Here is a 27,895-nt window from a genome sequence, read left to right as displayed (position 1 = left end):
AATAAATTATCCAAACACAAAAGTATTAAGTAAAGTTAGTTAATTGACTCAATTAAGCAACCATCTTAGCCATACAACACTAATGCTACTTTAATAACCTTCATTAACGCTTCTAACTAAACTTCAAATTCTTAAATACGCAATTCAGATAGCCACTATTGAGTCAATTAGCAAATATCTTACACACAAGGTATCGAAAAAAAATTAAGCGACCAACTCAACCAACCACAACCACTGTTGCTTTGACAACCTTCATTAGCACTTAGCCTATTCAAAGGCCAATAAGAAAAACGCCTTTCATAATTAACTATTTGCCACACACAAAAACACAAACAAAATAAACGAAAAGTTAAATTTTCTATTTAAATAATTTCTACAATCTTTCAACTGTATTTAAACGTATGTGTGGCGCACAAATTCTTACATTCTCATGCCACCGCTGGCTGACGGAAGAGGTTGTCCAACTCAATTTACTCGTGTAACGGCGCACCAACACTAACAAACTTGCGCTTGTTAGCCCACTGTATGCTTGCTGCTTTTGCTGTATTTGTTGTAGTGGCTGTTGTTGTTGTTATTGTAGTGGTTCTTGTTGTTTTTGCTGTTGATGCTGGAGGACGTGCAGGCAATTAAAAAGTTTTACGATAAGTACACTTGAAAGGATTTACAAAAAGTTGTGTAATTTATGTAGCACAAAAGATGCAACAACAAAAATGAAAAAAGTAAAAAACTTTCATTAATATAAGGGCAATAAATAACTATGTGCATAAATGCTTATATGTGTATGTAGGCATAGCTATGAGTGTAAATACTTATGGTGTACAGTGGTGGTCCCTTGTCCAGCTTGTAGACCACTTTCTGTGTGTGTGTTCGTTTACCTTGAGTATATGCCAAATTTATTTTCGAAAAGTTTTCAAATAAAAATGTTATAAATTAAATAGTAAGCTTCAAGTGCAACTCAGATTTGGTAGTCAAAGCAACATTTTATATAATTGTGGTGACAAATTTCTCAGCTTAAAGGTAAATATAATGAAGAAAGAATATTTCTTTAAAATTTTCAAATAGTTTAGAAGAAAAAACTCAATAAGAACAACTCAGTATATTTTTATGATAATTTTCTTATTATTTTGGATTTTGGGTTTGAGTTTATTTTAACCACATCTTCCTCACCTCCAGGCATGTTTTTTCGCAGGCTCTACTGGAAATAAGCATTGGATTCAAGTGAACACAAACTTTTACAAAGTAAATCAAAATTTATTATATAAAACAATAAATGCTGTAATTAAGCATTATTTTTATTTATTTAAAACAAAATATTCTTCCTAAAAAACTACCGAAAATCACGGTTTCTCTGACTTGCAGGTGGTTACAACCACTTAACACTACAGTAAATATCAATTCAAGTCGTTTGTAAGCTTTTCTACCGTAAAATTAAATTTTATTGTCCACTTGTCCAATTGCATTAAATAAAATTAAAATACAAATACAATTAACTACGACACACCAACAACTCCAAGGCGAACACTGAGCTTATAATTATTTCGAATTTACTTCAATTTATCTGCCGTGTTGAATTTAACTTTAATTGCGTCTACAATTGTTTCGTATTCATAAGCAAATACCATGAATTGTGCGCATATATACGTTTGAGCGCCTGAAAGCATGCTATGTTTTTACATTTACATCGAAATATATTTGTATTTATTTAGTTGAATTGCATTTAAAAGGCTGCAAGGCATGTAAACAATTTCGTTAAATTAAGATAACTTGTAGAGCAGCAAGATGGAGACTGCTACAACAACAACAACAACAAGCGATGTGTATGCAGCAAGTACGGACAGCGCAGCAAAGCGTTTGTGCGTGAGTTTGTATATAAACATGTAAAATTATCTTGTACAAACAGACGTGTGATTGCTTGCTGCTGCCAACAGCGACCTCACGCACACATCGATACAATTGTAAATGTCACGGCACAGCAGCAACTGCTTGAATGATAGTTAAATGCGAAATATTTTTTTTAATTCTATTTACTTATTACATTTGCACAAAAATTGCATAAACACACACATACATATACAAATATTTACACAGCTAATGATTCGTAGCCTATCCACAGGCGCTATGTGTTCTTATTCACCCAGCGGCAATTTAAATATTTCTCTACTATTTCAAATATATATATATACACATATGACATATTTATTTTTTGTTGAATCAATTGCATTTGCACTTTCGTTGACATAAAATACTCCATTGACGACAGTTCATTCATGCATTTTCTTGAATATTATTCTTTTATGTGCAATTCATTTACGATTTTCCTAATCATCTGCAAGTGTCTCGTAAAATTTTTGCAGACACTTTTATTTCACTTATACTTGCATTTAATGTTAGGCGAAGCATGTGTGCAGACAGTGTTGAACAAAATTATAGTGACAGTTTAACAAAAAAACTTAAAAATTTTTATTTTATCTGAAATATCCCAGAAATAGTAGTTTCCAGCATAATATACATATGTATGTATATTAGGGTGTGCCATTTTGAGGCAACCTTTTTTTTCAACTGAAAGACAGGCTCAAAACTTTCGAAATGTGTAAAAAAAATGTCACTCAAAAGATGAGCTCTTAATATTAATATTAAGACGTGATTCTTTCAAATTTTCTGTTTCCCATATAAATTACATGGAAAAAAGTCATTTTTTTTGTGGTGGTTATTGTACGGAGGTTATTATATGTGCAAGCGATGGCTGCCAGTAGGGATGGTAAACTCGATTCCGATTCTACTCGAAAATCGAGTTTTCTCGTAAAATAATCGATTTTTCGGAATCGATCTTCAGTAGTCGAAGTCGATTAAGAATCGATTCTTATCGCCCGATTCGAAAAATTTGAAGTTTCGAGAAAAAAATTTCGAAAATATGGCGTTTTCGAAAGCAATTTTTTTTTTAATTCTCTATATAAATTAAATTAAATTTTTAAAAACCTCAATCAACAATTTTTTTCGTTTTTGAAAATCCTAGACACTACAGAGGTTTTATATTAAGTTCCACGCTTTTAAGACCTTAAAGTATATTTACAAAAAATAAAAAATCGATTTTTTGAACCCATTAAGCCAAAAAAAATCGTTATTATGAAAATCAAAGACTGTTAAGTCAGTCCTTATCCTTTAATCTAGTCCATCTCTAAGTATACTTTAAGCAAAAACTAACGGTCTTTCTTCCAATCTCTATCGAGAAAAAATATTTTAAAATATTATTTCCCATTTGAAGCCTTCAAAGTGCATGCGTTTCTATTTATATACCCAACACTGCATATGCTAACGCTTACTAACTTTTGCTTTCGCAAACCACACGAACGTAGAAATCAAAAGTGTGGAAGAACGCCTCACGGGAGAAGACCAGATACTCCACGTTAGACAATAAAAATTCTCCTTTCTCCACTTTTTTCGTGCGCGCTGACCGCCAACATGACGCGCGACTATAAAGCAATTGACTGCCAGCTGTAAACAACACTGTGTATTTGTAAATTACATTTCAGTGGAGTTCCTGCTTGGCGGGCGCACACTGTCCCTCCCATTGCAATTCGGATTTTTAACACTTTTTTACAGCTTTTCTGAGCATTGCGCCTTGGCCGCACCTAATTGCAGTGACGTCCTTCCCTCGGCAACTGCAGTTTCATTCAGTCGCCTTTTGGGATTTTCGCCGCCAACTCGCTTGTAATTTGACCGCGCCGCCACCCCAGCACAGCTGCACCCAGTGTTTTTTTATATTTTTCTATTTTACTATTTTGCATTTTGTTTTCTTCGTTTTTTATTGTTTTTTTTTTTTTGTTTTTGGTTTTTTTACTGTTTTCCGCCTATTGTTGTGTGTATTTTACTTTGCATAAATCAAATAAATTTTTATGTCTATTTCTGCGCTGCAGCCGCACGCTGTTTCTCGTTGGGATAATTGAATACCTTACAAGGCAGCCGAGTGTTGGCCAGAGTCCAGCCGCCTGGCCGCCTAACCACCTCACATTTATTGCTTTTACAGCTTTTATTGCTTTGCATGTTTGTTGCTATTGCTATTGCAACGACTGCTGCTGCTGCTGCTGTTGACTCCAAATTCAACTCCACCTTTGCGCCCATATTGGGCTGGTTGTTGCTCATTTTTATGGGAATCTGCAAATTTAATGGCTTTCTTGGGTTTCTTTTCGGGATTTATGCCCATCCTTATGCATTCAGTGTCGCCGCAGCGCAGTGTATTACCACTTATATATGTGAGTGTGAGTGTTCACTCAAGTGCTTATGTATTGTGTAATCTTATGTGTGGGGGTGCGTGTGTCTGTGTTCTTCCTGTGCTTTGAATTGGCACTTGTATGCCATTTTAATAGCATTTATTTCACTTTCATTACTATTTTTCATTGCTCAGACAGTCGGGCTGAGTGTCGTGTGAACCTAACGAGCAAGCTGTTTTGCTTACTGTACATACATATGTAACTCTATATATTTGATACATATATGTCTTCTCGTCTTATTACTGCCAAGACTTTGCTTGATTAGAATATAAAAGCTAAAATTTGTCACAGATGGCAACACTAAGTGGGTTTCGATTCTCAATATTCACAAAATACGTTCGAATGCGTGTCGATTTGAAAAAATTATATAAAATAAGCCAATTTACAAAAAATTAATTTTTTGAAAGAAAATTTTCGATCAAAAATTGTACTGCATTCGTCAATAGATATATTTTTCATTTCTAATGGTTATTCTAGTCTAGGGAGATGAATTAGATATTTTTTTACGTCCCAAAAGCAATCTTCTGTAGGGTGCTCTCAATCAACTCTTGTTACAGACTGCCTAAAGTGTCCTCGTAGTAGTTTTTCTAGCTGAGTGGCAGCCAACAAGGTCGCAGCAGATGAACTTCTCCAAAATGCGGCTACTTTTAGGGAGGTTTGCATTCATTCCGATAACAGAGTTGCTACACAAGCCTTAAGTTCGCTGACTAGCAGCTCAAAGTTAGTCAGACAGTGCATGACCTCATCAGCAGTAGCATTACTTTCATATTAAATTGGTCTGTGTGCTTGGCTACAGCAGAATCACTGGAAATTGTAAAGCCGATGAGCTTGCAAGAAAAGGCAGCGATACCCAAACTCCATCAGGCTGGAAACGAGCAGGGCTTCTCATATCTTCGTGCATTCGGGGGCTGGATCTATGGGCTTAGCGTGAGCTCAGCAAGCTTTGGTCATCAAACAGCACTTTTGGGGTTGTGAGAGCCTTCTGGCTCTAAATAGAATGTAAAATTTTCGTTGAACAACTTAGTCAGATGTTTTGGTTTCAGTTTTCATTGTTGATTTTTAGTTTCAAAAATTTTGTTTTTTTTTTCGTTCAAAAAACCACTTTATTTTCTGGTTTTATGATTATATCAATTTATCAAGCAACTTGCTTCGTTTTGCAAAGTCCGCTCAACGTAGCTTTAATATGATTTATTTCATAGTGACATATTATTAAAACATGTAGTTTCAAACTACATTTTTGCTAATAAAATAAATTGCAAGTAATTAAATTTAATTACGTTTAACACCTTGCAATTTAATATCATTAATTGAAATGTAAATTATATAAATTATAATTAATAACTAATTAGTCAAACAAGTTTCTTTTGACATTGCAATAAAAGCGGCGATAAATCTTTGCAGTTAGTTATAAATTTGAAAGTACAACAACAAAAGAATAAAAGCTTCAGCTCAAAAACTTTAATAAATACTGAAGACAAATGTAATTAAATGAAATCAAAAATTGTCTTTCAACAAAAAGACTTGTTTAACTCTTCCATTCAAGTATTCTTACAAGTATAGTTAAGTAATACAAATAAATGCAAATAAATCAAAAAATTTCTTTGCACAAAATGTCACTTAATTTTAATTTAATGCAATTAAACTAAAAACTACTAATTCTAAATGGCAGAAAATATATTTTCAAGTGCTAAAAAATTGTCTTTTGGTTCAATTTTATATTTGTGTTTGTACATTTGTATGTATGTACATATCCTCATCTAAAATGCAAAACAACGCATCATCCAAAAATCGATATTGAGTTTTTTAATACCGACGATTCACTATGTCCTATTACATATACATATGTGCATAAAATTTTCGGCTTCCGCTGAGAGATATAACCAATATGTAACCAATATATAACCGATATATAACCAATATATAACCACTATATAACCAATATATAGCCATTTAATAACCGAAACTCAAATTTTTTCATTATTAATGCTTTCTATGATATCGTTCTTCTTTCGTCTGTAAACTTATGAAAAGTGATGTTACTTTATTTTGCATTTTAGGTAGCGAAATATACTATATATATACACATATATTTATCGCCGAAAGTATTTGAGTTCTATCTAAATATGCAAATATTCTCACAAGAAAACGATTTCCATTTGCGCAATTAGCAAAAACTGCGCCACACATAACAAACTTTCTGCACAACTAAGTAACTATATAAGTATGTATGTGTCCGTCCTTATTTGTGTGTGCTTATACGTGTATATGTATAGATAGATGAGAGCATATTTGTCGACCACAAGCAATTAAGCTTTACTTCAACTGTAATTGCCAGCGCTGCAGGATATTAGCTCACCAACACAAGCCGATTTCGGCACATAAACCCACACACATGCATATACACAACACATACAAAAGTCTACATATGCTTATAAGTAAGTATGTATGGCTATTATTGCTTTTTCTACTTCATGCTAGCCACAATAATATGCAGCACCTGCCAACGATGTTGCAATGTGGCAGCTGAGATGTATACCATAGATTTGTTGTTGTTGCTTTTTGTCGTTCTTTGCTCATACACAGCTAGCAGCTAACTAACTAACTATGATGGCAATATAAAGAGCATACTTACATACCAACTTTTGTTGTAGTTGTAGTTAGTGTATTTGTGCCGCGTCTGCTGTCGTTTTCATCTTGAAATATTAAACACCATAAAATACCGTCATAAATTTGCATTTACGCCAAATGTATTAACGTTCGTCAGGCGGCGGGGAGGAGGTGGAGTTGCTGTTGTTGGTGGCGGTGGAGGCGCAGTTGGCGTTCTGGGCACTCCTACAATCTAATTCAGCAACGCATTTTCTTATTATTCGTTATTTGCCGACCAAACAAGCACTTACTAGAAACAAATGTGCATGTGTGTGTTACATAAAAGTGTATATATATGCTTATATAAATGTATATAAGTAAATTACAGCCAAACAGCAATTAAGCAACATAAATAATTATGCAGAAAAATATAAAATTAAACTGACTCTCCAATTTAATCACTAATGTATGGGTTGCATACAATTACTGGCGAGTTTTGGCTCTTTCACTGTAGTCTTCTAGTTGTAAGTACATACTTATGTATGTCTGTCTGTAAATCTAGCTGTTGTAATGTTGTAGAGGCCATATAACTTATTTATAACCTCACTTTATTGCTCTCTTCATCCATAAATCTTTTGGCAGCAGCTGTAAATGCTGCACTTGACTGCTATTTGCTTGGCTTTAGTTTATTTGCAGCATTTTACTACACTGGTGCGTTCTTTTAGCGACCTTTGTTGCTTTCTTCAATTGTTTCGCAAAATAAAAGATGGTTTTTATATCAAAGAAACCTTCTAAATCAGCATTTAGTTTCCAGTTTTTAATACACAATAGAAAAAAACAGAAAATTTGCAAAATAATTTAATTATGATTTTATAAAATTTTTGTGGCCACTCTAACTCTTACATTCGTCAGTCTTCGGCGAAAGGCAGCAACAATACAATATATGCTTTCATATATTAAAAATTCTAATTTTGGGTAGCAGCAGTCACTATCAATTATATTTATATATAAGCGTAAATTAAATTCCTTTTCTTAAATTTTTTAAATTTAATAAAATTCTTTTTAATGTTATCTATGAATTTTTTTTTATTTTTTAAATTTAATTGAATTTTCGTTTTAAACATTTTTTTTTTTTAATTAAATTTATTTTTTGAAATTTTTCAAATTTAATCAATTTTTTTAATTTTATTAAATTCCTTTTTTAATTTTTTTAATTTAATTAAATTCCTTTTTAATTTTTATTTAATTAAATTTGTTTTTTAATTTTTTTAATTTAATTAATTTTTTAATTTTTAAATTTATTAAATTTTTATTTTTTTATTTTTGGAATTTTTTTTTAATTTAATTAATTTTTTTAAATTTTATTAATTTTTTTATTTTATTAAATTTATTTTTTAATTTCAATTTAATTAAATTTAATTTTTTTTCCACTTTACATTCAAAAAGAAATTGTTGATAATCATAAAATATTGCCAGCTAATTTTAAAAATAAAAATTGTTAAAAATTTTCAACTATTTTTAAAAGTTAATTAGTATAGTTTTATTGGAGGATGGAGTCATGTGTAGAAGTTCACGCAAGTGAGGAAAGTATAGTTTTATTAATAAAAAAGTTGATAATTTTTTTGTTAATTTATATTCTATGAGAAGTTTGATATAACTATATGACAATTTGTTATAAATTTTGAATAATTATTATTTTATTTTTTTTCTTGTTTTTAAAATACTATTCCAAAAGTATTTGGGAAATAATTACTATATATGCCAATTTTTCTCACATTTCTGTAGCATAGAGGCTTTCACTCAAGCAATAATACGCCTTATATAAAAAAACTTACAACAACAAAATGTAATTAATTAAACCCAGCGAAACGAAAAAAAATTATGCATATTTCCCAAAAGCACTGAATAGCTACAAAATATACCGTTTATTTTACTAAATAATTAAAATTTTTCCGCTGCCTAAGTTATTCATTGTTGCCTTTCCAGCATTATTCTATTTTTGTCGTGTCATTTGCATTTAATTGCAAATCGTTGAAACGCATTTTCAGCTAACCAGCCTAAGTTGGCCCACTCGCTGGAATATGGGATTAATTAATTTCAATTGGTGTGACGGCGCGTTAAATTTCTATATTAGCAATTAAAATTGCATGTGAAATGCTAAAATTGCCGTCTCGTTAGTAAAAGAAAAATTAATACAACAAAGCAAACAAAAAAATAGATAAATAATTTTAACAACAACAAATTTTTGTTATAATAACTAGGTATATGTGTATGTGAGTTTTAGTGCGACAAAAAGCTAGCACAGCGATTTAGAATGGCTAATGCTACTTGCTGTCGCATGAAGAATGCACATATTCCAGCAAATAAGTGGCTATGTGCGCATAGACCTACAAACGCATGCAAATTATATAGTCTATTTTGGTCTATTCATAGTTACACATACATGCATGCATGCGGTTGTATCGTTCAATTACATTTTAATTGCGATATTTAATTCATAAAATATGAAAATTACGTGTACAAAACTGGCATTATGGCGGTCAACGCCGGCCAACAGCGGCGGGTTCACCGCAAGCCAACGCCGCAAAGGTCAATCAATTGCACCCACAAACATATGTGGTGGGGACACACCCATAAAAATACTTAACTGTACATATATTATTATACATAGATGCATATACTATATGTAAGTGGTACATATCATATATAATATTTGTATATACTTATGAAATGACAGCGTGTTTACAAAAAGTAATAATAAGTTTGTAAGTTCAAACCACCAGCGCCGCAAAAATAACAGCCAACAACAGTAATGACAGTTAAGCTGGAATTTATGGCATGCAATTTGTAAACGTATGCAATTTATCGGTCAACAACAACAGCAAACAAACAAACATACATTAACATCAACGCACTAACTGCGTGCTTACTTATGAACATACATACATATATACTATCTAAATATGTATGTATGTGTTTGGGCCTTACTAGTATAGCGGCAAATGATGACAAATAAATGTTTTGGTTTTACTTTTAGTACTTTAGCAATTATATTTGACATTTAGTTAATTTGAGATTTTAATAGCATATAAATTCGACGTAAATTGCCAAATTGCTGGGGTCAGAAGTAACAAGATATTTCAGTTATAATTTACATACACATTAAATGTATTATTGGAAAAATTGATAAAAATATTAATTATTTATTGCACCGTAGCTGTAATACCCTTCACGTGTTCCTTTCTTATAACTTAAAAGGGTATAGAATTAGCTTTGTCTCTATTTTGAACGCTCAATTTGTATGACAGCTATATGCTATAGTAGTCCGATCTGATCAATTTCTTTGAAGGTTGTAGCGTTGACTTGGGTAATAACTCATGCTTAATTTCGTGAAGATATCTCGTCAACTAAAAAAGTTTTCCATACAATAACTTGACTTTGAGCGGTCAGTTTGTTTGACAGCTATATGCTATAGTCGCCCGATCTATACAAGTTCTTTGGAGATTATAGCGTAGACTTGGGTTATAATCCATGCAAAATTCCGTGAAGATATCTTGTCAACTAAAAAAGTTTTCCGTACAAGGACTTGACTTTAAGCGATCAGTTTGTATGGCAGCTATAGGCTATAGTGACCCGGTCTAAATAGTTTTTTGGGTGTATGTAGCATTGCCTCCAACAACAAGATATACCATATTTCGTGAATATATCTTGTCAATTAAAAAAGTTTTCCATACAAGGACTTGAATTTGAGCGCGTGGTTTATACGCTCAGTTCTGTATAGAAATACGATATCGGCGATGTCGACAAATGAGCAGGAGAAAAGGACGTTTTAAAAATTTCATATCGATGTCTCAAAAACTTAGTATACACAAACGGACATGGCTAAATCGACTCATCAGGCTATTCATTTACATATATCTAAATATACTTTATAAGCTCTCAGACGCTTCCTGCTGAGTATTACAAAACTCAAGACACACTTAATATACCCTAAGCGGCGTACAAGAATTTACTATACACACTATATGCAATATCTGTCTTTATATATTATATAACATCCTCAAAACAAAAACGTTCTCAAAACTAACTAACCATAATTTTCACTCATTCTCTCTTGCAGGCACGTGGTCGCAAAGCTTCAACCGCCAAGTCGAATAAATTAAATGCCGCCAACGGTGCTGCTACCGCCACAGCAGCTACCACATCGCCACGTCAAGCCTCAGCGACTGTGACCGCCGCCGCCAATTCGGCGTTAAGTCCGTCAGCTCAAACGATAGCCACTGTTGTGCCACATCAATCGCCAAATACGAATAGCGGTCTACTGGGTGTCGGTGCTAATCAGCAACAACAGCAGCAGCAATTGAATACATTGCAGCAACATCAACAACAACAACATTTACAACATCAGCAGCAACACAGTCAACAGCAAGTGCAGTCTAACCAACAGTTGCAACAGCAGCAACAACATCAGCAACAACATCAGCAACAGCAGCAGCAGCAACATTCACTTCATCAGCAACAGCTGCCACAACAGCAGCAACAGCATCAACATCAGCATCAGCAACAACAGCAGCAACATCAGCTGCAACAGCATCAAATAACCGCACAAATACAAACCATGAAAGATCAACCGCAACAACCGATGGTGAGTGTATAATTGGGGAATATTTCATTTAAACTTTTTTTTTTTTTTTTTGTCAAAGAACGTCAAAATTCGTAGGATTTTAAAGGATGGTTACTCGTTGTAGTAGTTTCTTTGGAAATTTACATAACAGTATTTTTTACCGATTATTGCTATTTTCGAGTCAATTATAAATATTATCAACTAGCATAAACAGTTTCGTTTATGCATACCAAATACTTTTGAGTAACGATTATGGTAAAGTGTTTTTTAAAAGTAAATACTATCAACTAACAAGCATAGTGAAGTGTATGCGTATAGCCTTTATTTTTTGGATACCAAATACTTCTGAGTAACGATTATTCGAAAATAATATTTGTTTTATAATCAATACTATTAACTAAAATATACAGTATCGTCTATGCGAAAATTTTTTTTATTGAATACCAAATACTTTTGAGTAACGATTATCCGAAAATAATATTTTTTTTGAATAATCAATGCTATCAACTAAATAGTAATGTGTATGCAAATACTGATATTATTGAATACCAACTACTTTTGAGTAACCACTATTGCACCAAAAATATTTTTTACAAAAAATTGCACATTTTGCATAAAATATAAAAAAGGAATTTTAGAGGTCTTTGAACCTCGGATATTTTTTGACACTTGAAAAAAGTGGTATTTTTACCACCCTTTTTTTAGAAGGCGCCCCTTTTTTCTTATCATGATTACCACTCTTCTCAAAATAAAAAGCACAATGTCGTATGAGCAATATTTTTTTAGAAATGCTCTGTGCCATAAAAATTTTCTTTCAAGAAAGATTTACCCAGAACCTTTACCCTAAAAAATCTTTCCTTTTTCTAAGTCGCAAAAACTTTCCATGAAACTTTTCTAAACTCTTAAAGTCTGTTGAGAAAAAATCTTCATCGGTTCAATTTAATTCTTTCATTTCGAACTGAAAATTTATTTGCGGGCTACAAGGTTGTCTTAAAAGCATTCGTATGCACACATAGCTTGTAACAGCAGCAAACTGTTCGACGCAATCGCTCCTTGCAACTTTTTCATCTATTTACCTAGCACCCTTAATTATATTATATGCAAGCGTATTGATTTTAAAACAAATATGCCGAGACAACACTTTGAGATTGCTGGTGTATAAAATATCAAGCTTGAGTATACTACTTGCATCAGTTTGCCTTTGATTTTGCTGCATTCTATTAATACCATTACATTTGCATTATCCTCAGCTCCCTAAAGAAATAGGAAAAAGTATACAAAAACAGCGCCAAAAAAAAACTTTGCACAAATTATATTAAAAATCAAAGTTTCGTCAAAGTTTTGTTGATGTTCTCTTTATACATATGTATATCTATACACTCACACATGTGTAGTTATATGTTTGCGAGGAGAAATGCACATGCAACACACTTCACTTAAACAGCTGTTCGCGCCATAATTCACGCTCCTTGGCCAAACTTTATAAATTTATATATGTATATGTATGTATACTATATGAGTATACTTGCACATTTTCGAAAGTGTTTTGCAGTTGAAAGCATTGAAAAAGCCTTTTAACAAACGAAATTGAATTAAAAATTTGTTGCGAACAAAAGACGAAAAGCTGAAAAGAAAAAGCGTATAAATTGCGCAAGTTTTCCCGAATGCAACCTTGGTGAGTGCACTTTCAAGGAGGAAGTTTGCACCTGGTCGACGAAGGCTTGCAAATAGGGCATATGCGTATATCATTCATATACATACATACGTATGAGTGCGGGCATAAATCATTATTTGTAACGGGGTCACTTGCCAATGATAAGACTTTGTCAGCCATAAATCGAATTTATTTATAAAAAAAAAAAAAAAAAGAACCGAAGATAGCTGACGTGTACTTTGTGCTGCATTGCAAAGACGTATGTACGTATACTACGTCTGTCATGCGAGTGCATAAGACCGTTAAGTTATGCAAATCAAGGCCACTATCGTAATTGCTTTGATTTAAGGTATTACCGTTATTTTTTTTTATGCGTAAACTGCGTGCTGATAAACAAAATGGCGCGTTCGCCAGGTTTGCCGCATAATTTAACAATTCCTCATAGTTTATATAAACGAATATATGTATGTATGTGTATATAATGTAAATATGTATATACATATATAATATGCATACATTTATACACACATCTGTGCATTGGCAGATAAAAGAAAAGACAGGCAATCAACTATTTAGAGTTTGCTGCCATTATTAACTCGGTGTTGCCCTCAGTTGTAGTCCTCTATAATTTACCTTATCGCGATTTGAGTTTAAAAGTAATTTAATGGCTTTACCTTGCCACCCATTTGCTTCCCACACAATTGGCACGTTTTCCATTTCTGTGGCAGTCCAAGAAATGTAAATAAATATAGTCCTACACACCCCTATAGCGGCCTTGTAGGAAATGCATAGGGTAAGCTGAACACGAAAATTTGTGTAGAGAAAAAGAAAACTGATTCTTTTGTCTATATATACCCTAAAACTGAGGGATTAGTTTTTGAGATATCAATCAAAAATTTAGCACAGATTATTTTCTCTCTATGACCGCTTATATTGAAGCATTATAGCCTATAGCTGTCATTCAGACTGATCGATTTAAGTCAAGACCTTGTATGGACAACTTTATTATTAAACAAGATATCATTTCGAAATTCAAGATAGATTAGTTTCTAAGGTAGCGCTACAATCTCCGAATAAATTATTCAGATCAGCCTACTGTAGCATATTGCTGCCATACAAACTGATCAATCAGAATCAAGTTGTTGTACGCACAACTTTTTTATTTGAAAAGGTATCTGCCAGAAAATTAGCATATGTTATTGCTCAAGCCTACGCTACAATCTACGAGCAAATTGTGCAGATCGGCTCACTATAGCATATAGCTGGCATACAAACTAATCGATCAAAATCAAGCTAAGTATATTTTCATACTTTTCTACGCTATCAAAAATTAACCTGTGTAATGTATTAAAGCTTGGGTGGAGCTGAAGTTAGCGGTTCTTCTTATTTTTGCTTAATTTCTCAAAATAAAATTTTTTAACACTGAAGTAGTTTCCTTTTAAACCCATTACCTCCAACTCTGCCTACTGGGTGGTTACACTCATTTACACCAACACATAAATATTTCCGCATACATATACGAGCATAAAAAACACAAATTTCTCCCATGGGACAACCCCACCTGCGTATAGGGCGCACTTCCGCTATACCAACCCCAACATTTCACATTCAATTTCACCCTGCCCGCCTTCCTCCCGCCAGCAGAGTATTCAAGGGAGGTTTTCCATGTGTTTGTATAGCGTTTTATGCTGACTTATTTTCCCACTCTTCTTATAAGCTTTCACATATTTCTTCTTCTTACTCTTGGCTGTGGTGTCACGAATTTTATCGGCGCAATCGCGCATAGGCAATTGCGCACATTGCAATCAATTGCCGTTGTTCGCTTTTAATACACACATACACATGCAGCAGCCATAAAATGGAAAGTCATACATTTTTCTTTGACATTTTTATTATTTATGCAATAAAAAAAATGTAAATAAGAAATGTTTAATCATTGTGGCTTGAAGTGGTAAACTTTTTAGTACAAGAACAACTTAAATTCGAACTTTCGCCCTTTTGACATATATCTTCAGTGTAAATTTTCAAAAAAAAATCTTCGTTGATAAGTGTAATTGGTTTTCAAAAAACTATTTGCTCCCTTGTGACGTCAGCAAAACAACCGTAATTTTCAAGTTTACACCCACACAGCAGCTCGCTCGTTGAGTGTCACATCATTATTCACAGAGGTGTCGACTAAATACAAATTCATAATTGCAGTAATTAATCATGGAATGAATAATTTTTTACAAGCACACTTGCTCGATGCAAATTACATAAGAAACTTTATATACAAGTATGCATATTTTTTGCACTTTAAGTTTCTAATTTATGACAAAGATTTTTGCAAATAAATTTTCTTCCTTCTACTTATGAATTTATGTTTATTAATATGCAAATTCTTGATTACAAAAGTAGTTACTTTTGATACTACATACAAGCACATCTGCATAGAACTGAACATCGTACATATTCATAAGGGAAACCCATGTATCCTCGGGTAAAAACACCTTTTTTCAACAATTTTTTTCTCATATAAAAAACTAAATATTTTATTAGAAGGTTTTACTGTTATAAATATACACTACTATTAACAGAGAAATTCTCAAATTTTTGGAAAAAATATTCTAAACTTGGCTATTGCGACGCCATTTCCGGTGACCCTTCGAAAAAAAGATGCGCCCGCATTGGCAGCATAACTCCTTACAAGATCATCTAAAGCGAAAAATACGTATTTTAGTTAAAACCTTAACTTAGAACTTGAACGAAAGAAAAAAAACCGAAAATTGGAAATTTGATAGACATTTTTATAAAAAATTAAAAAATTTCGCGAGATTTTTTTTTCAAATAGTTGCAATCGGGAAAAATCATTCGTTCAAGTCTTTAAGAATTGTATCTCAAAAGTGAAGAATCTGTGAAGAATTTCATGAAGATCGGTTGAGTAGTTCTCGAGAAATTTTGCCAAGCAACTTCAAAAACACAGTTTCGAGAAAAACGCGTTTAAAGACGGCGCATTTCTAGCTAGCTTCGAGCGCACAAGCTCCCAAGGCTGTATCTTCGAAAGTATTACTTTGATCAACTCGAAAATTTAGGCCAATATTTAAGGGGTGTGGTAAAGATTGATAAGACAATAAAAAATCGATGTTTTGAAAATCGTAAACCTATGTAACCGCTTAAACTGCTGCGAAAAGACTTTTGTCCTTGAAAACTAGCTACACACTTAGTTTATTAGTTGTTCATACTATTCAGGTCTAGTCTTTTACATACGAGCTCTACACCAAAGCTAAAATCAGAAACCTGATTTATTATTTTGCTCGTAGGAAATTTAAAATGTTCTCCCTCTTTATTCGCACTTTCTGAAGTAATTATTTTTCTAATTTCTTTTAAGTGTTTTTATGGCATATGTGTACACTAAGATTGCACATTTTATTGATAATATAGATGAATTAATGAAAATTTAATTAATTTATGATAAGACAAATTATTATTGCTATTTTATTTGAGTAGGTTGATGGTAGAAAACCCTTATATTTTCTATAAATTACAGTGCTGATTTGCTTGTAAAATATATAGCCCTATAGAATTTATTTTCCTAGATATCGGTAACGTGACATTTAAAAAAAAAAAAAGCAAAAGCAAAGTTTCAAACCTCAAAATCAGCGAAGACAAGCACCTATAATATCCTTAGAAATATTGTCTTATAAAACAGAGAGTATACTCTCTATATAAGAGTAAATGAGTTGAAAGTTATATTTTTAACATTTTTAAATAAAAATTGAAATTAATCGCATATATTATGTACTAGAGAAAAAAACACAAATTATGTCCATGGGACAAACCCACCAAGCCTTCAATTTAGCGAAGATAAGCACCTTTAATTTCACAAACGATGCTAGATCTCCGAAAGTACAGTCCTTGGCCGGTTAAAATCCGACTGTTGTGGGAATTGTGTTTCCCTTACCTTTGGATGATCTCAGTGACAACTTATCAGAACTTTACCACCCTAACGGGGACTAGAAAACAGTGACAACAATAACCTTTAATTTCCCAAATAGCAAAAAAATATATAAAAAATTTTGAAACTTATTTTTTTTCTAAGCTTATTTTTTAGTTGCTTAAATATTTGTAAATAAACTCAATAAACAGTCTTCTGAGTTTTTTTATAAAACTTATATCTCTAATCGGTGACTAAGTTTTCTGCTAAACATATGAAAAAAGCTTTTGAGCTTTCACTTAACTAGAAAATTATGACATTAAAATACTTGATTATTTATTTTTAGAAAAATTTAACAACATAATATCTACCAATATTTGTATTTCATTCATATCTAGTATCTATCAGTAAGAATTTCAGTTTTCCTTCTTATGGAATTTCGACTCTCATATATGAAAGTCCTCATTAAAAGCTGCAATTACTCATAAAGCTTATCATCTGCTCACTACATCCGCCAGCAGTCAGCATATTTCAGCTCATATATTTTATTTATGAAGAAAGCTCTTTCGCAAAAATGGATATTTGCTTACATAATGTGTATATATGTATATATATATAATATATATGCACATACATATTTATTTATATACTATATACATTAATTTCTGATATGCATAGAGTTTATGACATTTTCGTGGTTGATAATGTTGGCGCTCGCTTCTACTTTCATGGCACACCGGCGTATCATCAACACAGCCATTACTGGAATCATATTTTAACATTTTTCTGCTGCTATCAAGACTTATGTTGCAAGTGCCGTTAGATGCATTCACACATACTTATGCTTATTTATAAGAGAGTGCTCATATTTTGGCATTTAGCTTTCATGCCTTTCTGCTCATATTCACATATTATGTAGAAGGTGTGTGAATTTCTTTTTATATATGCCTAATACGCTGGAAGTAATATTTCCTACATACATATACGTATATGTACATATGTATGTAAAGCACAATATTAACTAACATCCACACATAAACATATTCTGATAAGAAAAAAATCTGGACAAAAATATTTTTCCTTCATTAGTCTACATTTAAAGCGAGAAATTGTTGCTACTATTCTTGTTGTTTATCTACCAAGCAATTTTTTCATACATACTTTATTCATACACATTTATTATATATGTGTGTGTATTCACACATTATTTATTTAGTATATATGTACATCACAACTACATGAAAAAATATACGCCTACAAAAGTTGTGTATAAATGTATATGTATACATACATATAACTGTATGTATTTATTCCCGACTTTTCATTCATAAATCGCCAAATTGTTATATTTATTTTTATTCCAATATCATATACAAATGTGCAAATGAATTTCGCAAAGCAAAGCAAAAAAAGGCGCGAGAAACGCCTGCAATTGAATGAAATGTTTTATTAACCCAAACCCAGGTGCAATTTTTCGCAACTAAAGTGAAAGTTGTTTTTACAGCGAAATGTGCAGAATTACGCAAAGTTTATCATAAACATATACATACATATGTACAAATGTGAAGTTAAAAAAAATGCTATAAAAATAACAAATACAGAGTTATACAATACATACATATGCATATGTATAGATACACTTATGTAAATACTACGAATCGAGGCAACACACAAATCCTGTGGCTGCAAACATTTTATAAATATATACATATGTACATATATGCAAAAAATGTTGCAAATACACTAATGTGTAATATATTTGTATCTTTGAGTTATATATTGTTACTAAAAATACCAAAAAATAAGTATGTATATTTATGTATATGTAAGGAGTTCAATTTCGGTGCTCCTTTCTTTAAAAAAAACAACATTCTTTGCCATTTATTATTTGAAGATTATCTCTTTCAAATGTTTGCCGCGGCTACGTCTTAGATGGTCCTTCCGTTGAGTTCAATTTTCGATGACTCGTTCGAGCATTTCGACTGGTAACTGGCGAATGACACGTGTGATGGTTTGGCCCAAGGCCTGAATCGAAGCGGGATTGTCCGCGTGGACTTTAGACTTTACATATCCCCACAGGAAAAAGTCTAACGTTATGATATCACAAGATCTGTGTGGACAATCGACCGACCCAAAACGTGAAATTATCCGCTCACCAAAGTGTTCTCTCAATAATTCCATTGATTAACGCGATGTGTGTTGTACCCAAATGTCGCCGAGATCACGAGCTTCAATTTCAAGCATCAAACAATCGGTTATCATGGCGCGATAATGGTCGCCATTGACGGTTACGTTCTCACCGATTTAATTTTTGAAGAAATATGGAGCGCTGATTCTACTGGCCCACAAACCACACCAAACCATTGTTTTTTCTAGACGAAATGTCAGCTCTTGAATCTCTTCAGGTTGCTTTTCGTCGCAAATGTGGCAATTTCGCTTGTTTACTTTCCCATTGAGCCAAAACGGGGTCTCATCGCTGAACAAAGTTTGGCTGGAAAACGTCGGATCTTCTTGAAACTTTTCAAGAGCTCATATATCGCAGCGATGTCGCTTAGGAAGGTCGAGTGGCTTCAGGTCTTGTGCAAGCCCGCTTTTTGAAGGCTTTCAATTTAAGATCTCGACGTAAAATGCACCAAGTCATTCCATACATCAGTTCGAGTTGTTGCGAACGACACCGAATCGACTCTCCACGGTCTTCGTGTACACTCTGCTACGGCTTCTTCACTGTGTCCTGAACCTGGTCTACTCAGTCGAATATTATCCAATAATGAATGCTGGGTCTCAAGAAGGGTGATGGTGTTGCGAATAGTATGCTCAGAAAGCCGATTGTGTTGACTATAAGTTGAGCGAAGCGCGCGAAAAACATTATTTGCAGAACATGAATTTTCTTTATAAAGTTGAACGATTTGTAAACATTGTTCAGGCGTAAGTCTTTCCATGATAAAATGCCAAACGCGTGATTTGTTATAAAAATGTTATTGAAAAAATACATATTGGTTCACCCGTTATGTATAAATGTAAACACTATAGATTATGGCATTCAAATATTAGCTAAAGTTAATAGACAATGAAATACTGGCACTCAAAATTTCAATAAGATTAAGCGCCTTAGTAACAGTGCTGCTCAGAATTCGCTTAATTTTCTGTGTTCTGCCACATAGAAAAGTCGGTTGGTCACTTTGTGATTACATGAATTAGATGCCAGTTGAAAGTGTTAAAAATCACCGATCTCTGCAAGAAATATTTTATTCCCATGGGTGCATATATGCTTTTTTTACCGTTGTCTTATTTATTTTTTCCGACATATGTATATAGTCAAATGAGGCATTTATTAGCATTACAATGAAATTTATTTAAATACCTCAACGATGCGTTTGCTTTTAACTACCCTAACGTTCGCTAATGCACAGGTAAACACACACACACATTCACATTCATATACATAAACTACATTTCCGTCTTGCGCCATTATCAGTTCTTGGGTATGCCGCAGCGAATCACTTTAAAACTCACCCCCCGAAACGGAGGAAGTGTGTTGATTTTCGTGCAGATGCTTAAATTTCGGGAATTTATAACCCGGCAGAGCTGACAGCAACCTTTAGCACCGCCTGGGGTAGCATTAACGAATGAAATATGATAGCTTAAATGTTTTAAAGAATGCTTAAATATTTATGTATCTATGTATATGTGGGTATGTATATGTGTATATTGAGCATTAGCAATTTTCATGGCCATTACTGGTTAAAAGCGCACATATGTGGATATTAATGCTTTCTAACGGCACTATAACAAAAGTATATGTATATGTGTATATGTATGTATGTATGAAAGTTAAGTCCTTATGCAAATCATTATCACTTGCTTACCTTCAATTACAGAAAATATTTATCAAATTTTAACTAATAAAATTCCACCATCTGCTTTTTCTTTCTGTGTGTGTTTTCCAGGCGCCCATGGCCTTCTACCCCACATGGCAGGCTGATCCCTCACAGGGTTGGCAAAATCAATTTATCCAGCAAATTCCACAGAACACACCACCCATCACATCGCTCAACTCTTTGGATTTCCAAACGCAATCGTATGCCTACCCATCAAATGGTTATGTGCAGACTGGGCTCGGATTTGATCCGAATTACGGACGTTCTCCGTATGGTGCGCCCGTACAGCGTTACGATTTCCAGAGTCAACAACTCTCGACTGCACCCATCAATCAGGTGGGACTGCAGGGTGTTGGCTTCAGTCCGGCCGCCGTTACATATGCCGGTCAGGTGTCGACAGCGCCAGCACCGCCTTCGGTTGGTTTGCAACAGCAGCAGCATTTGGGTGTGTCATCTGGTGATTTGAATAAGACGATGTCGGGAAACGACACGCCTGGATATCCGCGAGTGAGCAGCGTGCCGCCGCGCTCACTCAATTGTAACGGGTATTCAGGCGACTACAGCGGCTCAAGTCAACAACAGCAACAGACAACAACGAGCAACAACAGCTCAGCAGCTGCAGTAGCCGGCACCGCAATTGCCGGCAACAATGCGAACGCAACACCGCTAAATGGTGGTCAAACTACAGCAGCAGCGACAACGGCTGCCATTGATGCAACACCGATGCAACCGCCAGGCGTCCCCAATGTGCCACAATCGCCAACGCGTAGCCTGATGCAACAACAACAACAACAGCAGCAGCAACAACAACAACAACCCCGCCATGTTTCTCAGTCACCGAACCATATTGCACAATCGCCCAACGGCAATATGCCGTCGGCACAACAGACCTACGGCACCAACATTCCACCCTCGCCACATCACAATTCCATGCAGCAACAACAACAACAGCAGCAGCAACAAGGGCAAAGCCACATTGCATCACCGCCACAAGCACAGCAACACCAGCAGCAACAGCAACAGCAGATGCAACAAGACTGGAATTGGAACAGTCAGTCACAACAGTCACCAGCGATTGGCGCCGCCAGTGATCCTTACCAGCAGGGTGAACGCGTTAATCTGAATACGCGTATAAAATCGATGATACTTCGGAAAAATGATCCCAAAGATCCGCTCTCAAATACCCCTACCGATCTGCATATGTCCAGCAATCCCGCATCGCTCGGTGCCGGTTCCAATGCGTTGGGCACAAACCAACAAGCGCAGACCGGTCATTTTTTATCGTATAGCCACCATCTCCGCGGCGATTCAGTAATGAACGCCAATGGTACGACTGGTTCTAATGTGTCTGCAACACAAGCTGCTCAACAACAGCAGCAGCAGCAACAACAACAGCAGCAAATGCAAGGCATACAAACGTCCAATAGTTCGGGTTTGACACCCGGTCATGGCACATTAGCAGCCGAACCAATAGGGGGTGGTGGCGATCAAATATGGAAGCCACACCACACGAATTCATTTAAGAAACCGGTGGCAAGTAGTTTCCCCACAGCCGAACATCATCATCAACAACAGCATACAACAATCAGTCACGGTGGACACACCACTATTGCACACACTGAAGTCCAACCGAAAAAATCCAGTCGTAAGAGTAAAAGTCGGGCAGCAGCAGCGGAAGCAGCTGAACTCGATAAGAATAGCAATGATCCTGGTGGCGGACTCCATGGTCCACTACATGGCTCACACAGTATAAAATCTTTGGATAAGACTGGCTACCCACCCTCACATGGCTATCCGCCACCACAACATCCTGACTACCACACGCCATATATCAAGACCGAACCTGGTCTCTTGCCTGCCCAACATACCAAAATGGAGGGTTACGAGCGTAACTATCAGAACTTCATACAATATGCCGACTTTTGCCAGAATGAGGTACAAGGCATGCCATCACAGCAGCAACACCACCAAAGTCAGCAGGATTATGCCAGTTATCATAACTCACCATACTATGGCGGCTCGAGCTCATTCCAACAAAGTTATCAGCAAAACTTTGTGCCCGGCTATCAACATTCGTCGGGTAGCATGGGTTATGGCAGTACGCACGGCATGCATCCGCATCACTCCAGTTCGCTTGGCCATTCCAGCCACATAAAAGCGTCCAACGGTCCACTAATGAAGTCCAGTAGTAGTTCAAGCTTACATCATCACAACAACCATCATCTGATGGATATTGACCGCAAACCGGATACCAATAGCATCATACCATTGCCCACAAACTATGAAAAAGACATACCAGCCCATGCGTATCCCATACCACCACATCGGTATCCACTAGGGCCAACGCCATCGCACTTGGGTCACACAATGATTGAGCCGAAAATCGAAGACTTGGGTGTGCTATCTCATAACACCAGTTACCCGTTTATGGGTGAAGGTGGACCAGCTGCTATTAAAAATAGTTCTGGTTTTTCGTGTTGCCGACAAGGCGGCACACGCACACCCACCGCGGAACATCTCAAAGGCGGCACTTGTACGGGTATACAAACTAAGGATGAAATTATGGATGAGCCAATAGAAGAGCCTGAAGTAAATAACGGCGCAAAACCTAAGAAAAAGGGCGCAAAGCAGGAAGATAATGAAATTGTGGTTAAGCATGAGAAAATCAATCCAATGTTTGATACCACAGATAGATTGGAAAAGGGCAACAAGACGGAGATACCGGAGTGTGAGTGCTTTCATTCCGACAAGAATCCACCCGAACCGGGAACATACTATACGCATCTCGGTGAGTCGTAATGTGATGTCAAACAAGGGGACACAACTGAATACTTATACTTGCAACATTTCTTTCAGGTACTGCATCGACTTTATCGGAACTGCGTAGAGAGTTCGAAGAACGTTGTCAAATTTCTGGTAGGCAGTTGCGTATAGAGAAGATTATTTACACGGGCAAGGAAGGTAAGACCACGCAAGGTTGTCCATTGGCAAAATGGGTTATACGGCGCGCCGATCCAGAGGAAAAAATTTTGGTTGTTGTCAAGAAGCGACCAGGTCACAGGTAATTCAACACACTAGTCAAAATTTAGAATGTCCAAAATTAACAAGATTTTTTCAACTAACTAGGTGCGGCGCTGCTTTCATCATCGTGTGCATGGTTGCTTGGGATGGCATGCCGCGTCTAGAAGCGGATAATGCTTATAAAAATCTAATACCAAAGCTTAATAAATTCGGACTTCCAACAACGCGTCGCTGTGCCACCAATGAAAGTCGCACCTGCGCATGTCAAGGTATGACGAGCTGTCTTTATACATTGCCATAAGCGAATAAACATTTTGTATTACTTCCCTGTTCTAGGTCTTGATCCTGAAACATCGGCTGCCTCGTATAGTTTTGGCTGCTCTTGGTCCATGTACTATAATGGCTGTAAGTATGCACGCTCGAAGACGGTGCGCAAATTCCGACTGTCCGTTAAAAGTGAAGAGTCGGCCATCGAAGACCACATGAATCTTTTGGCCACAGTGTTGGCACCACTCTTCAAACAAGTTTGCCCCCGTTCATATGACAATCAAACCAAGTACGAGAAGGAGGCAACAGACTGTCGTCTGGGGCTGGAAACTGGACGACCCTTCTCTGGCGTTACAGCGTGTCTAGACTTTTGTGCGCATGCACATAGAGATTTGCACAATATGCAGGACGGCTGTACAGTGCAAGTAGCGCTGCTGAAACCATCAAATCGTGATGGACGTCCACCCGACGATGAACAGTTGCATGTGCTACCGTTATACACCATGGATACGACGGACGAATTCGAAAGCATGGAGGGACAACGTGAGAAGCATCGCACCGGCGCGGTACAAGTGTTGGACAAGTGAGTGTAGTGTTGAGTTTTAATAGCAGCCCATTGGCGCGTGCATCCCCACCTCGGAACATTCAATAATGCATCATTTGAAATATTTACACTTTCAGATTTCCCTGTGAAGTACGTGTGCGCTCCACACCGCTCATACCTTGCCGGCGACATGGCAAAAAGCGAAAAGAGGACGAAACGCCCGCACCTGATGCCGAAGCGGCAGCCACTACGGCCGCCACAACGCCGACAACACCAACGCCTACTGCCACGCCGCAACCGACGAACAATGCCGCTAACGCCAACAACAATAACGGAAACAATGGCACTGCTAACGCGGCTAACAACAACACCAACACGACCACAATCAACGGAAAGAAGGAAGGTGGCGGTAGCAATGGTAAATCAAAGTCGAAATCAAAAGCGGGGGCCGCAGTCAATACCGCAGCCACAACACCGTTATCAGCACCGCCATCCACACCGTCGCCGCGCTGTCAAACGCCAGTAACCAACAATCCCAGTCCGGCTGGCAGTGCTTTCACGACACCGCCAGTGAACAATAACAACAACCCACATATGAATACCGCTGTGAACAACGCGGTCGGAGGTAACCCACCTAATCAGCTCATGTCGTCCAATTCCAGTCTAATGAATATGGCGACTATGATAGATACCTTCACAGATGCGCAATTGCAATCCAATCAGATCTCAAGCACGGTGCTCGATTCGCCCTACTCGTACGACTACCAGACCGGTTCCTACATAGACTCACGCAACTACTACGGCAATTGGCCACCGCCGCATGCCACGCACGCCACACACGCAGTTGGCATGAGCGCAGCACCAGGCGCCACCGCAGCACCGATGGCACCGCCGCAAGGCAACGTACATCACACCACCACCGCCGCACCGCTAACACCACATCACGACACGACCAATGCAACATATGCTAGCAACTACAATAATCTACCAACGGCTGGTAGTCAACAGCTGACGCAAGTGCATGACGTGCGCGGCGATGTGAAGAGCCGCGGCAGTGAGGAGAACCCCGACTCAACCACCATAGTGAATAATACTTTAGCTGAAAGTAAGTTGACCACACTCACTCCATTGACACCAATGACTAATCTAACACAACACCATCAACATCCACACCATCATGCTACGCCCATTGAAGAAGGCTTTGTCAAACCAAAACCACCGGCAGACTATCAGTACACCCAGTACCCAAGCAACTATCAAATGTATCCGCCGCCACATTCGGCCTACTCCGCCTACGACGCGTACCAAAATATGAACTACAACTATGGTTATCATCAGGCCTACTCACCGTACAGCATGTATCCGCAGCAAACACCGCCGCACACGCCACCACCACCATCACCGAACTGGAATATGTACGGTCATCATCAGAGCACCGCCTCCACGGCTGCGTACGCAACCACAGTGCTACCGCCAAACGGTGGTACGCATCAGCACGCTTCGTTAGCCACCGCCATACCGCAGGCGCAAACGCAAATGCCGCTCTCCAATGGCAATCTGAAGAATGCGTTATCCACACCAGTGGCACAGATCACACCAACAGTTGACGCTCAACAGATGCAGCAAGTGCAAACGCAAACGCCGGTGCAGACGCAAACGCAGCTGCCAATGGTGCAAGCGCAGACTGTGCTGCCCGATCTCAACAACGGCAATGCGCAGCCGACGCCATTAAACACGGAGCTTACGAACTCCAATCCGACGCTGATTGCAAATGCTAATGTAACGTCACCCATTGCCAATACCGCTGTGCCGACAACACCAATTACTGCTATCAACAATGATAACAGCAACAACAGCACTAGCAATAGCAATGACAACGGTAGTCCAACAGCATTGAATGGCGCTGCAACCGATACGGGCGCAAGCACATGCGGAACAAGTAGCAGTACCAACACAACAACAACGGCAACCACCACTACTGCCACAGCGGCGGTGGCAACCACCTCCAATCCGAACAAGTTGGAACCGATTGGCGAAGTAACGGAAATCAATGACAATTACGAAGCATTCGCCGATCCACAAATGGGTGGTGTGGCCATTGCGCTCAATCACGGCAGCGTACTGATCGAGTGCGCCAAGCACGAGTTGCATGCAACAACGGCATTGCGCAATCCCAATCGACACGAGCCGACGCGCATGACACTCATATTCTACCAACATCGTAATTTGAATCGTGCGCGTCACGGTATTGACGAGTGGGAGGAGAAGATGCGTGTGAAGAAAATCAATACAGACCTCGATAATAAAGCCAAAGAAGAACGTGAAAAGTTGAAGAAAGAACGTGAGGGTGGCGATGGCGAAGAAGACGAAGACGACGCTGAAGGCGCGCTCACAAATGGCACTGCACAAGGGAGCAACAGCGGTACGGGCGGCGGTGGCAGCGCCAAGAAGGACGGTACGAACGCAACAAATAACGGTAATTGTGGTAGTGTGGCAACACCAATGGAGACGACAACGCTGGCAAATAACGCAGTAGCGGCACCGGCAACAGTGAAGAGCAGCGGGAATGGCGGTTCGGCAAGCAAAAAGAAAAAGGATTCGGGTAAGAAGAATGCCAACTCAAATGCAAATGTGAACGAAATTGCTAATGAGAATTCTGCTTCTTCCGTTGAGCAGGCAAAAAGCGGGAAAGCATCACTCCACGCGCCAACACTAACAACCACCTCATGGACGACCCTCTTTCCTATGCACCCGTGTGTGGTTACGGGACCCTACCAGGAGGGCAACACTAGTCCAACAGCGGCAGCAAACGTGCAACAGCAGCAACAGGAATTGCAACAGCAGCAGCAGCAGCAGCAACAACAGCAATTGCAGCAAGAACCGCTTAAGCAGCAATTGCAGCAACAACAGCAACAGCATTTGCAGCAGCAACAGCAATTGCAGCAACAACAGCAATTGCACCAAGAACAGCATAAGCAGCAACTGCAACAGCAACAACTACAACAACAGTTAATGCTGCAACAACAGCAGCAACAGCAGCACCAAATGCCAGCTTAAGTTGGCGCCGTGTGTCGGTCAGCCTGTGTTGCCTTCGTTCAACTTATGTATTAAGGTAGCTTTTGTTTTTGTATTTGCAATTT

At 37.2% G+C, this 27,895-nt stretch overlaps 1 protein-coding gene across 2 annotated transcripts; it reads left to right on the top strand.

Annotated features, from left to right (window-relative positions):
* Nucleotides 1-11,362: 11,362 nt before the first annotated feature.
* On the top strand, nt 11,363-27,625 carry LOC120778246 (DNA N6-methyl adenine demethylase). Of its 2 annotated transcripts, XM_040110007.1 has the most exons (8): nt 11,363-11,499; nt 20,993-23,711; nt 23,780-23,984; nt 24,050-24,213; nt 24,281-24,794; nt 24,893-25,860; nt 25,951-27,357; nt 27,432-27,625. In XM_040110007.1, the coding sequence occupies exons 1-8, from the start codon at nt 11,473-11,475 to the stop codon at nt 27,545-27,547; spliced, it is 6,120 nt and encodes a 2,039-aa protein (XP_039965941.1). In that variant the 5' UTR covers nt 11,363-11,472; the 3' UTR covers nt 27,548-27,625. The 2 variants fall into 2 exon arrangements, with proteins under 2 accessions (XP_039965941.1, XP_039965940.1); XM_040110006.1 differs by having other exon boundaries at nt 24,893-27,357.
* Nucleotides 27,626-27,895: the final 270 nt, after the last annotated feature.

The sequence above is a fragment of the Bactrocera tryoni genome, chromosome 5 (assembly GCF_016617805.1).
Source record: "Bactrocera tryoni isolate S06 chromosome 5, CSIRO_BtryS06_freeze2, whole genome shotgun sequence".
NCBI classification, from domain to species: Eukaryota; Metazoa; Arthropoda; class Insecta; order Diptera; family Tephritidae; genus Bactrocera; species Bactrocera tryoni.
The sequence above is the reverse complement of the archived record's forward strand: the minus strand, read 5'-3'. Positions and strand labels throughout refer to the sequence as shown.

What these genes read in the sequence shown, in the direction of transcription:
- LOC120778246 (XM_040110006.1), top strand. Translation starts at nt 11,473, where the DNA reads ATGAAAGATCAACCGCAACAACCGATG. An exon ending in AACATACTATACGCATCTCG is followed by an intron (nt 23,712 to 23,779) that starts GTGAGTCGTAAT and finishes CATTTCTTTCAG; the next exon opens with GTACTGCATCGACTTTATCG. An exon ending in GCGGTACAAGTGTTGGACAA is followed by an intron (nt 24,795 to 24,892) that starts GTGAGTGTAGTG and finishes TTACACTTTCAG; the next exon opens with ATTTCCCTGTGAAGTACGTG.